Raw genomic sequence first — 13834 nt, forward strand, 5'->3', positions numbered from 1 at the left:
TAATACAGCACCTTCCCCCTAAGGCCCCTGTGAGAATTAATACTCAACTCAGCCCTGTCCTCACTCCTCATCCACATCATCTTCTTTCTCACCTGCCCTCTAGTGATGCAGGGGATTTCTCTGGTGTATCTTACTGGAGTTTAGCGGATTCGAAGTGTATCCTCGATCTTCACACTTTACCCCTGGACATATAGGCTATTTCATATTTCTGTGGAGGGCAGTTTGGAAGGAGCTCTCAAAATTACAAACACATTTACTCTGTGACCTATGGAGTTCATTCTGGGAATTTATCCTATAGATCCACCTGAAGACATAAAAACGCTGCGTGCACAGGTCATTCACCCTGAGACATTGGTTCTAAAAATAAAAGTTATGGGGAAAAAACTCAAATTTTATTGAAAAATAAACTTGGTGCTTTCACATAATGGATGTTACTATCACAAGAGAAAGGGAGAGGGAGAAAAAAGAGAAGAGCTGGAAGCAGGGGTGTAGGAGGGAGGGAATGAGGAAGAATCAATGCGTGACAAATGAACACTAAATGACGCTATTCTCATTTGCCTGATAAACTCTCAGCAGTTGTTGATATGCCAGTGGGAAGACACCCTTTCATCAGCTTATACTCTTGAACTTTACCTATTCTACTTAGTATCCTTATCTGAGCAGTTGAAATTACAGCTGTTTCTTATATATGATTAGGAGAGTTGGAGGTAATGTCAACACCTCACATTGGGCTCAGCACATAGTAGGCTCACAGAAATTCATAATTCTGGAGCTTTGAGGATACTCATTATGCTCAGTTTATCTCAATACTAAAGAATAAATACCCAAGTGTAGGGCCTCCCTAGTGGTGCAAGGGGTTAAGACGCAGCCTGTGAAGCTATCCGCAGCCTCTGCAGGATGAGTTCCATTCCTGGCCAGCAAGCAACCCACATGGCGCAGCAGACCTCCCCTGTTTCGCCCGCTGCTCCCCTCAGCAATGTACTTCCGTCGATCTGCCTTTTCTCTTCCCCGCTCTGTCTCTGGTGAATCCTTTCACCCCCCCACACACACACCGCTGACCTGTACCCCTGCTCTTATATGCATAAAAAATTATTAAAAAAAAATACCCAAGTGCAAATGTCACTGCTCTCAACACAGCTCAAAAATATAAGTGTCCTTCAGTTTTAGTGCAATATTATTTAACTAATTAGTTTCAAAAGCACTTATTAAAATTTAACTTTATTTGAAAAGCTATTTTATGAAATATCCTTTTCAAAACACTTATGCATATACAAAAATATCTTTAATTCCCCCTGGCTTCCTAGTCCATTGATGTAAAGAAGCTTACAGGGAAATATTTTAGGGCCATCCCTGCTTCATGAAGTATGACGTGACAAAGTATCTTCAGCCCAGAAATATCAAAATGAAATGATTCATTGACTCTGTGTGGCTTCTGAACCTACTCCATTGCGCAGAATATGCCAACTGATACTTCATATTTTTTAAGGCAAAAAACTGGAGCTCCCATCAGCAAAGGGACCTGTTTGTTAAACTGCTGAAATGATTTATGGTTGAGAGAAATACAACAATGGCATTAATGTGTCCTGAGATATAAAAAAATCAGAGACAATTTAGATTCCCTCTTGTCTTAAACCCTGAGTTTTATTTTTTTTTTTTCCTGTAGCAAACCACAGGACATAGTTGAGTCACCACTTTGTTTTAATTCATCCATTTAGAAATTCAAGAAAACAAAATGTCAGGTAATAGATGAGTGTAATAAAACCAAATTACATAATAACAGTAATAAATGCAATTTATGTGCCCAGTGGAAAGGCTCAAGGTTAACTGGCTCACTTGCAACTTTTGTGAGTCATCAAATGAACAGTTCTCTGGGGAGTAGCGAGAGGTTACCAATACTTATGGGATGTTACAAATTGCAAGTGGTGAAGAAGATAACTGTGATTGGCTGCAAAATAGATGATGGCTCAGTTTTAGCATGTAACAACTGGCTTGACAATCACCAGTTTACTTTGGACTATAAAAGTGATGCCTAATCATTGATAGCACATGCTCTGGAGCCTGACTTGAAGTCTGTTTAGTTGCTGGCTACGTGACCTTGGGTACCCTGTGCTCAACTCTTAGGATTGTTGCGAGTCTGAAAGAAGGTGCATGTATGCAGAGCTCTTAGAAGAGAACCAACCCATAATGGTGCTATGTATTTCTTTGGTCTTTGTATTTGCATTTCACTAATGAGGAAAAAGAAGCAGAGAAAAGTTACCTGAATGAAGTCACACTAGCCCAATACCACACATGTCATGAGAGCTAGGGCAAGCTGAGCAAAATTGATCTTCCGCCAGGTTATCACCACTGGAAATTCCAAAATTTGTAATTAAATGAAAATTCAAAAAGATATCCTGTCTTAGTTGTGATTGAGGCCTTTGGACTATCTGTAACTATAATATAGCTGGTATTGCTAAAAAAAAAAAAAAAAAATCTGTCATCCTTAATACCACTCCCTTATATTATCATATATTTATCAGGTGTCCACTATTTCACTATTTACCAGCCATTCCCTGATCCACCAAAGAATACACAAATCATACATGGCCCTTACTTAACATAGCTTACAATTCATAGGTGTTAAAGACATGCCCTCAAAAATAGATAATAGAAGAAAAAAGGAAAGAGTAATGGAGTTCATGATGAAACTACCTGTGACCACAGCTTCCCAGCTGAAACACTGCGTTAAAGTGAATGAACCTTTAAAGGTATTTAGCTATTCCATTGTACCATACCAAATACCAGTGCTGACAATGATATGCCTGGATTGATTGTCTAAGACCAGTGGGTATAGTGGGTAACCACGGGGACCCATTGCCCAGGACATGTGAGTCTTTGCAATTCTAAAAGAAAAAGGAGAGCCTCGTTATTGACAGTAATAATTTATTTAAGGTCACTGGTCTTACAATATTCTTATAAAACCATTTAGAGATTTGTGCATGGTCACCAAGGAAAACAAACTGACTACTCCCCTGTGTATGTCTAATCTTTATTTTCATGTTTAACTTAACTCCAACATACAGTAACTTGGGCAATATGTCCCAATGGAGTTATTGTATTTCTGCTAATCTTTAGGATTATCTTACAATTAGTAGTAAACATTGGGTTATTGACATGGTGACAATAGTAGTGGTGATGCTAATAACAACTAAATTTGCACTCTCTACATGTAGACACTTGGCGTTCTTAAAAGATCACTTCATATAGCCTCCAGACTAGCCACAGAAGGGAGAAATATTTATCAGTATTTATTCAAGGGACAAATGAAATCTATTAGCAATGAACTTATCTGAGGTCAAACATTTAATAAATGCAAGACTCAAATTCTAATCCATGTTTATCTGACTGTAAAATCTGCCTACTTAACTGCTAGTGGATGTTCCTACTCAGCTCCCCCATGGACAACAGCATCATGAAGACAGTGATGATGTGCAAGATTTTCTAGAAAGTGATTTCCATATGTATTGTTTCTTCTGTTGATTTTAGATGAATGAAGTGTTGAGGGAATTAAATGTGTAGATGATGTGGCTGACATTCCATATTGATGGACACAGCTGACTTATCTAACATTTGTTTTTTAAAAGATGATATCTGAGATAGACTCAAAGATAGAGACCCTCCCACCACTTAAGTTAACTTCAGATATTTTCACATTTGGAATTTCATGTTGCAGATTGGTTTATATTGTTGTCAAATCACAAACATTTTCTATTTCAGGCAACAGTGAATCTGGTTAGATTTCTGTGGTGAGAATTATGCTAAAATACCAGTACATATTTCTGTACTTTTCCAAGTTTGACCTATTTGTGAGTTTAAATATCAATGTCTGGAAAGTGAAGTAGTTGTCTAATATAGGGAATATGAGGCATTCACATCTGTTTATCATATGGTCCCATTATTTCTATTATTGAGGCTTTTTTGAAATATTTCCAAGTGATACCCCAAGCAGTAGCTATTTTAATATTCACTGCCTACTTTTGACCCAAACTCCCATTATTACCATATTTTGCTTCAAGATGAAAGGTAAGTAGATTCCTAGGTATTGATTGCTTTTTTGCTAATTCTTTAACACTGGCCCTGTTTTCATCTCTGCTGCTGTAACATGCCTGTTAGACTTAACGACCCACTTTAACATTATTATGTAGGTTTACTTAGTAGCTGCACCCAACTTCAGCTTATTTTCAATCCTCATTTTCCATTTGTCTCAGTTTCTTAATCCTTTGGTTTTATCCTTTTACAAATAGCCATAAGCCCTCTCAAAGATTTTAGCAGGTGACAATACTAGTTGTTAAACCTGACTCTTGAAAGTTACAAGGGAAATTGAGGAAGCACTATCATCACTAGACCCCCTGCCTGTGACTATGTCGGGCATCTTATGTGATGTCATTTAATGCCCCCTCTGCTGACCTAGACGTCTTCCCAGCAGTATCATTTGATGGGCATCCCTCTGAAAAATGTAAGGAATATAAGAATGTGTTATCCATTAGCACATTTTTAAAAATACAGAGCTCCTACCTAGTTGCTTCTTCCTCTATTTGTGTGCATGTTTGATTATGATAAGACTTAATTTACTGTGTTTAAGAGAGAAGAAGCCAGTGATTCCCTAAGAGCAATGTCTTTGAGTATATTAGATACAAGCATGGTTCCTCATCTTTATTACAACTGGAGTAACAGCATCAGAACAAATGAAGTATTTAAATGCAAATGCATAAATTACTCCTTGTAATTTCTACGTATTGGGAGAATGTCCTTCCACTTCTTCCATGGGGACACCAAACTTACTTTGCACATGTACCTATGAAGTAGAAACTGATCATATATCCTTGAAAATACTTTCATTTTTTTAATGAAGAGTTGGTCTCGATTAATGTTCACTAAGCGTATCTTTTCCCAAGGAGTGCTTACTGGTTTGTCGTAACTTCTTTTTCTTGAATAAGTAGAAAATGGAAGCCTCTGCTAAGCTGTTTTTCCTTTGTAGCGTGGAGACCATCAATGATGGAAACTTCCATATTGTGGAGCTGCTCGCCCTGGACCAGAGTCTCTCCCTCTCCGTCGATGGAGGCAGTCCTAAAGTCATCACCAACCTGTCCAAGCAGTCGACTCTGAATTTTGACTCCCCACTCTATGTAGGAGGTAAGTTCTCTTCTAATATCCATTTCCCAAAGCCTCTGATTCTCCTTACAGATGTATTCTGAAGCTGTTGATGCCTGGTGTCACAGCTTGGGCCAGCAGTAACCAATCATTGAAAGATGGACAACAGGGACAGAAGAGAGAGCACCTTGGATGGGTGCTAAGAGAGCAATTTGTAGTCCTGGCTCTGATTCCATGGAGCTCACAGCTGAAGGAGATGATGGAAGACCTGACTCCAGCACAAAAAGCTCCTGCCGCTAGTCCTCTCTCGAAAGTGTGACATTTTGTCCTTTTGACCTTCCTCTACAAAGCAACCCAGTTTCAAGGTCAAACAGACATAGATTCAATCCTGAACCCATGAAACTTTCAAAGCCAAGACACCTAATCCTGTACCTGTAAAATAGGACCGTGGACCTTTAGAATCACCTGAGCTCTCCCCCTTCCATTCAGACCCCCACCCCCCGTCCTAGGAGCCACAATCTCAGGGTGAGGAGACAATGAGGCCTGAGAATCTTCTGAACATGCAGCTCTGATGGGCCTGATGTCTGATGAGCTTGTGTCACAAACTGTTGCTCTAGTCCAGCCCTTCACATTTCAGATGAGAAAATAAAGCCAAGAGAGGGGCTGGCTCAAGTGCACACAGATCAAAAACAAACTTATGAACTCTAGCCTATGGTTTGTGCAGCTAGCTTTGTGGCTTGGGTGCCTTCTAGAACTCAAACGTAGCTCCTGGGAATGGGAAAAGAGATCTGTCATGAGTCGAAACCCAGAGAGTGTGAGGCCCTTGGTCTTTATCAACAACAAACCAACCCCCTGGAGAGTGACAGGGGGTCTCCCAGCCTGAACCCCCTTAACCTGTGGTTCAGACCTAGAAAAGCTGGAAAGCCGGATTGGGGAGTGCAAGCTGCACAGAGGCCTCCACACCCACCCTTCCCTCAACGACCTGGTGCTGGCCTCATGTAGGATGGCATCCAGGAACTATTTCAGGGTCTGGCCTAGGCCATGGAAAGATTCCTCAGCCCTGCCAAATGAGGGCTCCCAGATGAGTGGCATGAATATATACAAAGACTGCAAGTTTTGTTTCTGGAGGAATTTTTTATATTCTCAATTTCTTGGAAACATGAAGGCTTCACTCTCAATTAGCAAGAAAAAAAAATGAAGGGAATGAAGTGCCGACCTGACAGGAAGCAGGGGTGAGCTTTTCAAGCAGCGGATCCACGAGGGAACTGGGGACATTGCAGGGGTGTGCGGAGCTGTTGGTAGCTTAGAATCTGGCAGGTGAGGGGTGATGGTCACTGTGGACTCCAGCTCTCACCCTCAAAACACAATGAACTGAACCCTAACGGTAAACTGAGGGAGTTCATTGGTCTAATACTTACCCATGCTTACTGGGAGATGCCAAGCAGCTGCCTGAGATCGGGCGCTGGGCCTCATCTCTGAGGGACAGGATTGTGCTGTGGGAGCTGGAGGCTTATGGGGGGTATGTCAAGGTTGGCATGCAGGGAGGGAGAGAGATTCCATCCCTACTCCTAATCTTGCCTTTAGGGTCAGTAGCTCTACTTTTAGGTGCTGTGTGTATATATTTTGTGTAAGGTTTTGCTTGCAGCAAATTTAAAATTAAACACTGACCACCAACAAACTAGGTGTGTGTTCTAGTTGTACATGAGAATCGCCTGGAGCATCCTCCAAAAAACAAAACCCCCACCCCTCCCTCCCCTGCCCCACCTGGATACTCTGACTGAGGAGGTTCTGGGTGAGGCCCACACATCAGTATTTCTTCAGAGCCCCATGTGATTCCAGCTTGCACAGTAGCGGCCCGCGCACGGATGCTCTTCAGCACTGATTCTCATAGAAAAGTGTCCCAACTTCCGCCCTGCAGGGGTCGAAGAGGGACAGGGTGTACAGGGCTGAGGACCCCCAAAACCCCTGACCACTGACCTGGTCTCCTCCGCAGGTATGCCCGGGAAGAACACAGTGGCTGCAGCTCTGCGCCAGGCGCCCGGGCAGAACGGCACCAGCTTCCACGGCTGCATCCGCAACCTGTACATCGACAGCGAGCTGCAGGACTTCCGGAAGGTGCCCATGCAAGCCGGCATCCTGCCTGGCTGTGAGCCCTGCCACAAGAGGGTGTGTGCCCACGGCACGTGCCAGCCCAGCAGCCCAGCGGGCTTCACCTGCGAGTGCCAGGAGGGGTGGACCGGGCCCCTCTGCGACCAGAGGACCAACGACCCCTGTCTTGGAAACAAGTGAGTTTGGGCTGCTTGGTCCTTAAACACATAGACCCCAGCCTTCAAAGCAAGACCTAAGAAAGGAAGGGAGGGAAGGAGAGCAAGAGAGAAAGGGACGGAGAGAGGTTGAGAGAGAGGGAAGAGTAAAAAGCCCGCCTCCTCTTCCTCCATCATCCGCCCTCCATTCTTTACATTCCTGTCTTTAAGATGAAATGTGTTCGTCTCATTGAAGCAACATTGGTTTACAAGAATCTATATGATTTCAGGGTTTAGGATCACACCTGTTCAGGTGTACGTCACCGCACCCAGCCTGCCACCAGGGCACCCATAAATCCTCCACCTTAGTCCACTGGGTGCCCTCCCCACCTTTGCTCTCCACCCTACCCCTTCCCCTCTGGATGCCTGAATTCCTCAGTCTGATGTCCAGGGCTGGTTATTGGTTTGGCTTAGTCTGGCCTTTGTTTTGTTTCTCTGTATGCCACGTATAATGGAACCTTCCCGTATTTGTCTTTCTCCTTCTGACTTAATTTGCTTAGCATTAGCTCCTCCAGTTCCACCCATGTTGTTGCCATTGGCAAGAGTTCCTTGAAATATTTTTTATTGCTGAGTAGTATTCCACTGTGTCTATGCACCACATCTTCTTTGGCCCGAGGCATCTCCATCCTGGTGTTCCTCCTCTTCACTGTAGGTGCGTGCACGGCACCTGCTTGCCCATCAATGCGTTCTCCTACAGCTGTAAGTGCCTGGAGGGCCACGGGGGCGTCCTCTGTGATGAAGAGGAGGATCTGTTTAACCCCTGCCAGACGATCAAGTGTAAGCATGGGAAATGCAGGCTCTCGGGCCTTGGCCAGCCCTACTGTGAATGCAGCAGTGGATACACAGGGGACAGCTGTGACCGAGGTATGTGACCCCATTGGCACCTCTCTTTCATGGCAAAGCAAGAAGGGACCCCATCTTTGAAAACAGACAGACAGAGCATGGACAGAGAGACAGAGAGCTGGAGTAATGAATGTCAGGAATGCCAGATCTTTGCGCTACTTGCAGTCACTGCTGTTGAATCATTTCCCACAAAGGCACCAGAGATGAAATACCTTAACCCCCCACTGCAGGATTGCATAAAGCCTTTGGATGCTTCTCACAACTTGATTGGCTGTGAAACTATTCCTTTTTATGTCATGTAGAAGCCCATCTACTTGGCTCATTTCTTAACTCTCCCCACTGTTTTTGTGCATAAAGAGGTTGATTCATCTGCCCCAGAGACGAGGGAGTTTATCATTCTAATCTAGTTTTTAGGACAAAATTCCCTTTGACCTGAGCATCCACTGATTGCTCGCAATAAATTATGCAGGTGAGAGGGTCAGGCCGGCTGATGTTCTAGCCCACCTTTCTCTTTTGTCTGCAAGCTCAGAGCATGCCTGGCCTCCAGCTTGTGTGGATTTTGTTGTGTGTATCAGAGGGAGGTGACAAGAGGAACGTGCCCGGGAGGCTTTCTGCAGATGTCTCTTTTTGAACTAGTTTGTACTAGGGTAATTTATGAAGTTAGTGGAATGTTACTTGTATTAAGTAACAGATTGAATGATATTAAACTCCAGGTCTAATAAATTAAATTGCAGACTCTCTGAAACTGCTCCCCGTGGTAAACAAAACCAGCTGTTCATTGTGTAAAAACAAGAGATGTGTATTTTTTGCAATAAAGGAAAAGATTTAGGAATCCAATTTTCTTGTCAGTCCAATAGCATAGTATTTATAGTCCACATAGATCGCATTCACTTTGCCGAAAAGCTAGACCAAAAAAGGAGTATTTTTCAGAGAACAGCAGGCTATGCCCTGTAATCTAAGCATAACCCTGAACGTGTTGAGTCATAGGGCAAGCAGATAGCTTCTAGGGTCAGAATACAACAGGGAAAACCTCAGAGGAATAGGGAAGTTTCCAGAGATAAGGGCAACAAACTCCAAAGGGGACTAATCAAACTCCAGACTAGGGGGGCAAAAGGACATTTCCCAACAAGGACGATAAAGAAAATGGACTCTAAAATATGGGCTGAGATGCAAGATGTCATTCTGGGCCAGAGGCATTAAGGCAGAGTGAGTGAGAGCACCGGGAACTAACCAATCACAAAGAGATCGGGGCTCTAGAATAATCAGACAAAGAAGAGAATTTCCCAGGCACAGCTCCAGCTTCCTTGCCCCTCCGGGCCTGCTTCCACCTCCACCGGCCTGGGCGTCACACTTTGTTTCTGTTCCTTTCTCCTTAATAAACTTTTTCTTATATCTATTTCTCTAAACAAATCTGCGTCTTTGCGCTCGCTTGCCTGAGCGTCAGCGAAGTTCTTGCTGGGGCTTCTAGACCCCAACTGTGGTGGTCTAGTGCCTGGGACTCAGCCCCACAGTCTGTGGTCCGGTCCTGGCTGGGAGACCAGGCCCCAAAACCTGAAATGACCGCCTGCAGGGCTAGCCACAGCTCCCAACAGAAGCGCCAGCGACACCTCCAGAAGTTGAGTTGCCAGTTCACTCTGCATGACTTCCAGCCCCTGCGCTTAAGGTGCCTGTGCTTTCTGTTCTTTTCTAGAAATCTCCTGTCAAGGGGAGCGGATAAGAGATTATTACCAAAAGCAGCAGGGCTACGCGGCTTGCCAGACCACCAAGAAGGTGTCCCGCTTGGAGTGCAGGGGCGGGTGCACGGGAGGGCAGTGCTGCGGGCCGCTGCGCAGCAAGCGGAGGAAATACTCCTTCGAGTGCACAGACGGCTCCTCCTTCGTGGACGAGGTCGAGAAGGTGGTGAAATGTGGCTGCACCAAGTGCGCCTCCTAAATCCCCCCACCCCCGACCCTGGGCAGCTTTGGGCTTTGGAAAATGTACACTTCTCGACCCTGTTGGACGAATGAGTGATTCCTAGTGGAAATATTTGAAATATATTGTAAAATACAGAACAGACTTATTTTTATTATGAGAATAGAGAATTTTTTCTGCATTTGGAAAAAAAAAAAAGAGAGAAATGCTTGAACTCAAGTTCTCCTCCGCTGGAGAAGGATCAAGAAAGAGCTGGAGGTATCAGGACTAGATGACAACCAGTCAATTCGGATTCATCTTCGTCTAACATGCTGAAGACAGCAGAAGCTCGTCGCCAGAGAGAGAGACAGCCACTGTGCCTGAGGGGGATTGCACGCTCAGGTTTGTGAGTTCACCAGGACGGATGGAGCGCAGGTGTGTGAATGAGGGTAAAAGCAGAGGACTGGAACCCCAGAATTCCCACACAGAGCCAGTGGGTCGGGGAGTATTTGGTGCAAAAGAGAAAGTGTTCTGGGGTCTTCGATTCCCAGGGCAGAGATGGGCGAGCTGAAATCAATGTTATCTTCTTTACAAATGTCAGCATGTGAGCAGAAGCACACAAAAGTGTTCATCTACCGTTTTCCAGTATTAATTTTTTTTGTAATATAAATGATAAAGGAGATGATAAAGAACCAATAGATTATTGATAAATAAATTAGTAATAATATGAATTTTTGTTTCTATGAGTTCTAAACAACCCTATACAGTATTCAGTTTCAATGAGAAATATTTATTGTATCAAAGTACATTGTACTTAACATTTTAGGCCATCTTTTTGCTGTTTCTTGATGCTTTAATATATATTAATTTATAATTGTCCTGATATTTTTGTACATTTTTCAAACTTAAAAATCAGGATTTTTTTTTGGGGGGGTGGTTGGCAATAGTACTAACATAGGATATTATCTCGGGATAAATATGTATTGGTCTGTTTGTTTACCTTGACATCTGACCATTGGTGTCACTGACCTACTGGCTTCATCCGGGACTGGGGCAGACAGGAGATAGTCTGTGCTCGTCCTTGTACAGTAAGAAGTGGCCCCTCTGCCACTTTTCTCACAACAGAAATGGTGTGCAGCATCAACACTAGAGAGTAGATCTTTACAAATTAATATTTCCTTGATGTTTTTTGCCCTTTTATTGGGGATGGGTTGGGAAGAGAAAAGGCTGTAATGTCAAGAACTGTGATTTTTTTTTTCCCAAACAATAAAGCGCCTTTATTACCTTAATGTTCCTATGTTAACATGTTTGCTGCTAAATTACAATGTAGAATTAATAATGATTTATAGTGGACTGTGCTTTTCCCTCATTCAAATCCCAGGGTACCCTGTAAAGATGGAAATGTGTCTTTCCAAAAGCTTTTTTACAAAGGAAATTAGATGTACATGTCTAATTCAGTGTGCTTTGTCTTTCTCCAGACTAATATCAGTTACACTACTGATGTTTGTAAATTAAACAGATATTTACTTCATTAACAGCTTGGTGGTTTTCTTAGAAATGGTGCAATATTTAGGGCCATCTCCTTAAGAATCTGTTCATCAGAGTGAGACAAAGAGCTGGGGGGGAAAAAATCTCTACTTGTTTGTTACCACTGTTTTGAGATGAGCTTATTGTCCTAACTGGGAAGTTTGCAATGACCACATGAAAGAGAGAGCTAAAAGAACACCATCTTTGCTGGGGAAAAAGTGCACATTCAATTAATTTCTTACCAAAAAAATTATAAGGTAGAGTCTAACTGAACAATAAATGGTGTTTTGGGTTTTGTTCTTCTTTTCCCCTCAATTGGAACCAGCTGGAAAACAATAAGTGTCTTTGTCACAGGCAGTCTCATGCAGGAGTTAAGTAACGTTGAAATTCACCACAAGGAACATGGCTGGATAGAATATTAATGCTCACTGCCATGCTAACATTTCTTCATTTCCCTGGAAGAAAATCATTCATAGACACACGCCTTCTGTCTCACGTACACAAATGCCAATCATTTATTCATCAAAAATCATTTATTTATTTATTCAAAAAAATAGCTATTTTTTTTTTAATTTTGCCTGTTCTTACACTTCTCAAACCATCCTTAGAAGGCTTGATAGAAGCCTGGCATGATAGGAGGCTTCTGTCAGTCAGTTTATATGTACATAACTCTGTGATTGTGGGAATAAACTTCACCCCTCAACACATGCACATAGCTCTCTCACCCTCCTCCACCAAACCTCCAGAGCCAACACCCTCTCACACATCCTCTCTCAACCTCTCCTCCCATCTAGTAGCCACTCTCTTTTTCATAGTCTGAGTGTAAAATATCTACATTTTATTTTTTTTTCTACATTTTAATTATGCAAATATTATGTAATCATTGTAAAATATTTATCTGTTCTCATTGGTTGCCCCCCGCCCCAAGGGTTGTGGATCATTCATTAAGCAAAGAAACACCTGTGTAGATGGTATGATTTAGGTATGTTTATAGGTATGTGTTACCTTAATAGCCACTGTTCTTTTGCGGGTTTATTCATGTCAGGTATCATGCCAAGGCCCCTGTATGAAATATCCCATTTGTCTCCCACTACAAACCTCTGTGATTGTGTGTCCTATTTTATACAGGCAGGGATAGCTCAAAAACAGAGGAGCTTAAATGCACATAAGGCATTTCAGACCACGGTATCTGTGTACAAAGTATAAAGGCAGCAGCTCAATAACTACCAATGTCTAATAGGGTACGTTAAAGCTTGGATTCTTATGTCCACAATAAAATTATTCTCACCACTGATCATCTGGATTTAAGTAACTTAGATTAGACACGTTTGTTTTGTTTTTTTAAAGGAAAAAAAAAAAGTGAAGTCTTGTAGTTCACAGCCTGTGTTTTTTCTCCTTCCTGCTTATAAAGGCACAAAACAGAATTATGTTTGCCTGCCTAGGATTTGGGCTGAGTTAGCAAGTCTCTTAAGAGATTGTTTACTTCGTGATGGGACTACTTTCTGCATATGAGTTCTTCTTTGAGAAAATCCAATAACGAAATAATTACTAGCAAATGAGACAAATGAAGGGAAATTATTCATGTTATAAAAGACTCCTTACTTATAAAGCCTTGTCTATAGGATTGCTTTAAATAGAAAACTAACAATTCTTGAGCAATTTCCAACAAAATTCAATTTGTTAGAACTAAAAACATTTGCGTGTTTCAGAATCAGAGCCACTACACTAATAATATACATTTCTTGCCTGAAATGATAAATGATTAACCATCTCTGATGTGTTTACATTGTCACTTGGGTAAGGCATCATTAAGATTTGACATGTGTTCACTTTAAGATGTATCCATTAAGTAAAAACAGTCTCAATCTTTGGAACTAGTTTTGACTATGCATTTCTTGAAATTATTTCTAAGCAATAATAGATTAACCCTGGCTTTAGAATTGCTCTGAGCTTCCTCTTTTTTGGATGACTTGATTTATCAGCAGCATCCTTTCTGTAAAAGTGACCAAAAGTGGGCCTCTCTGGTGGCTCAAGGGGTTAAGCACTGCACTATGAGGCAATCCACAGCCTCTGCAGCACGAATTTGATCCCCGGCCGGCCAGGGAGCTACCCACATGGCGAGGCAGACCTTGCCTGTCTTG

General features: G+C 42.4%; 1 protein-coding gene across 2 annotated transcripts in view; it reads left to right on the forward strand.

Annotated features, from left to right (window-relative positions):
- Positions 1-12202, forward strand: part of SLIT2 (slit guidance ligand 2) — a 305490-nt gene extending 293288 nt beyond the window's left edge. For both annotated transcript variants that reach the window (XM_037530425.2, XM_037530427.2), the window contains 4 exons: positions 5018-5172; positions 7124-7415; positions 8086-8297; positions 9967-12202. In XM_037530425.2, the coding sequence (XP_037386322.2) occupies positions 5018-5172; positions 7124-7415; positions 8086-8297; positions 9967-10208 (901 nt within the window). In that variant the 3' untranslated portion in view covers positions 10209-12202. The remainder of the gene's footprint in view (positions 1-5017; positions 5173-7123; positions 7416-8085; positions 8298-9966) is intronic.
- The last annotated feature ends 1632 nt before the right edge of the window (positions 12203-13834 follow it).

Source organism: Talpa occidentalis, unplaced genomic scaffold (genome assembly GCF_014898055.3).
Source record: "Talpa occidentalis isolate TD23 unplaced genomic scaffold, MPIMG_talOcc4v2.1 talOcc4.6, whole genome shotgun sequence".
Lineage (NCBI taxonomy): Eukaryota > Metazoa > Chordata > Mammalia > Eulipotyphla > Talpidae > Talpa > Talpa occidentalis.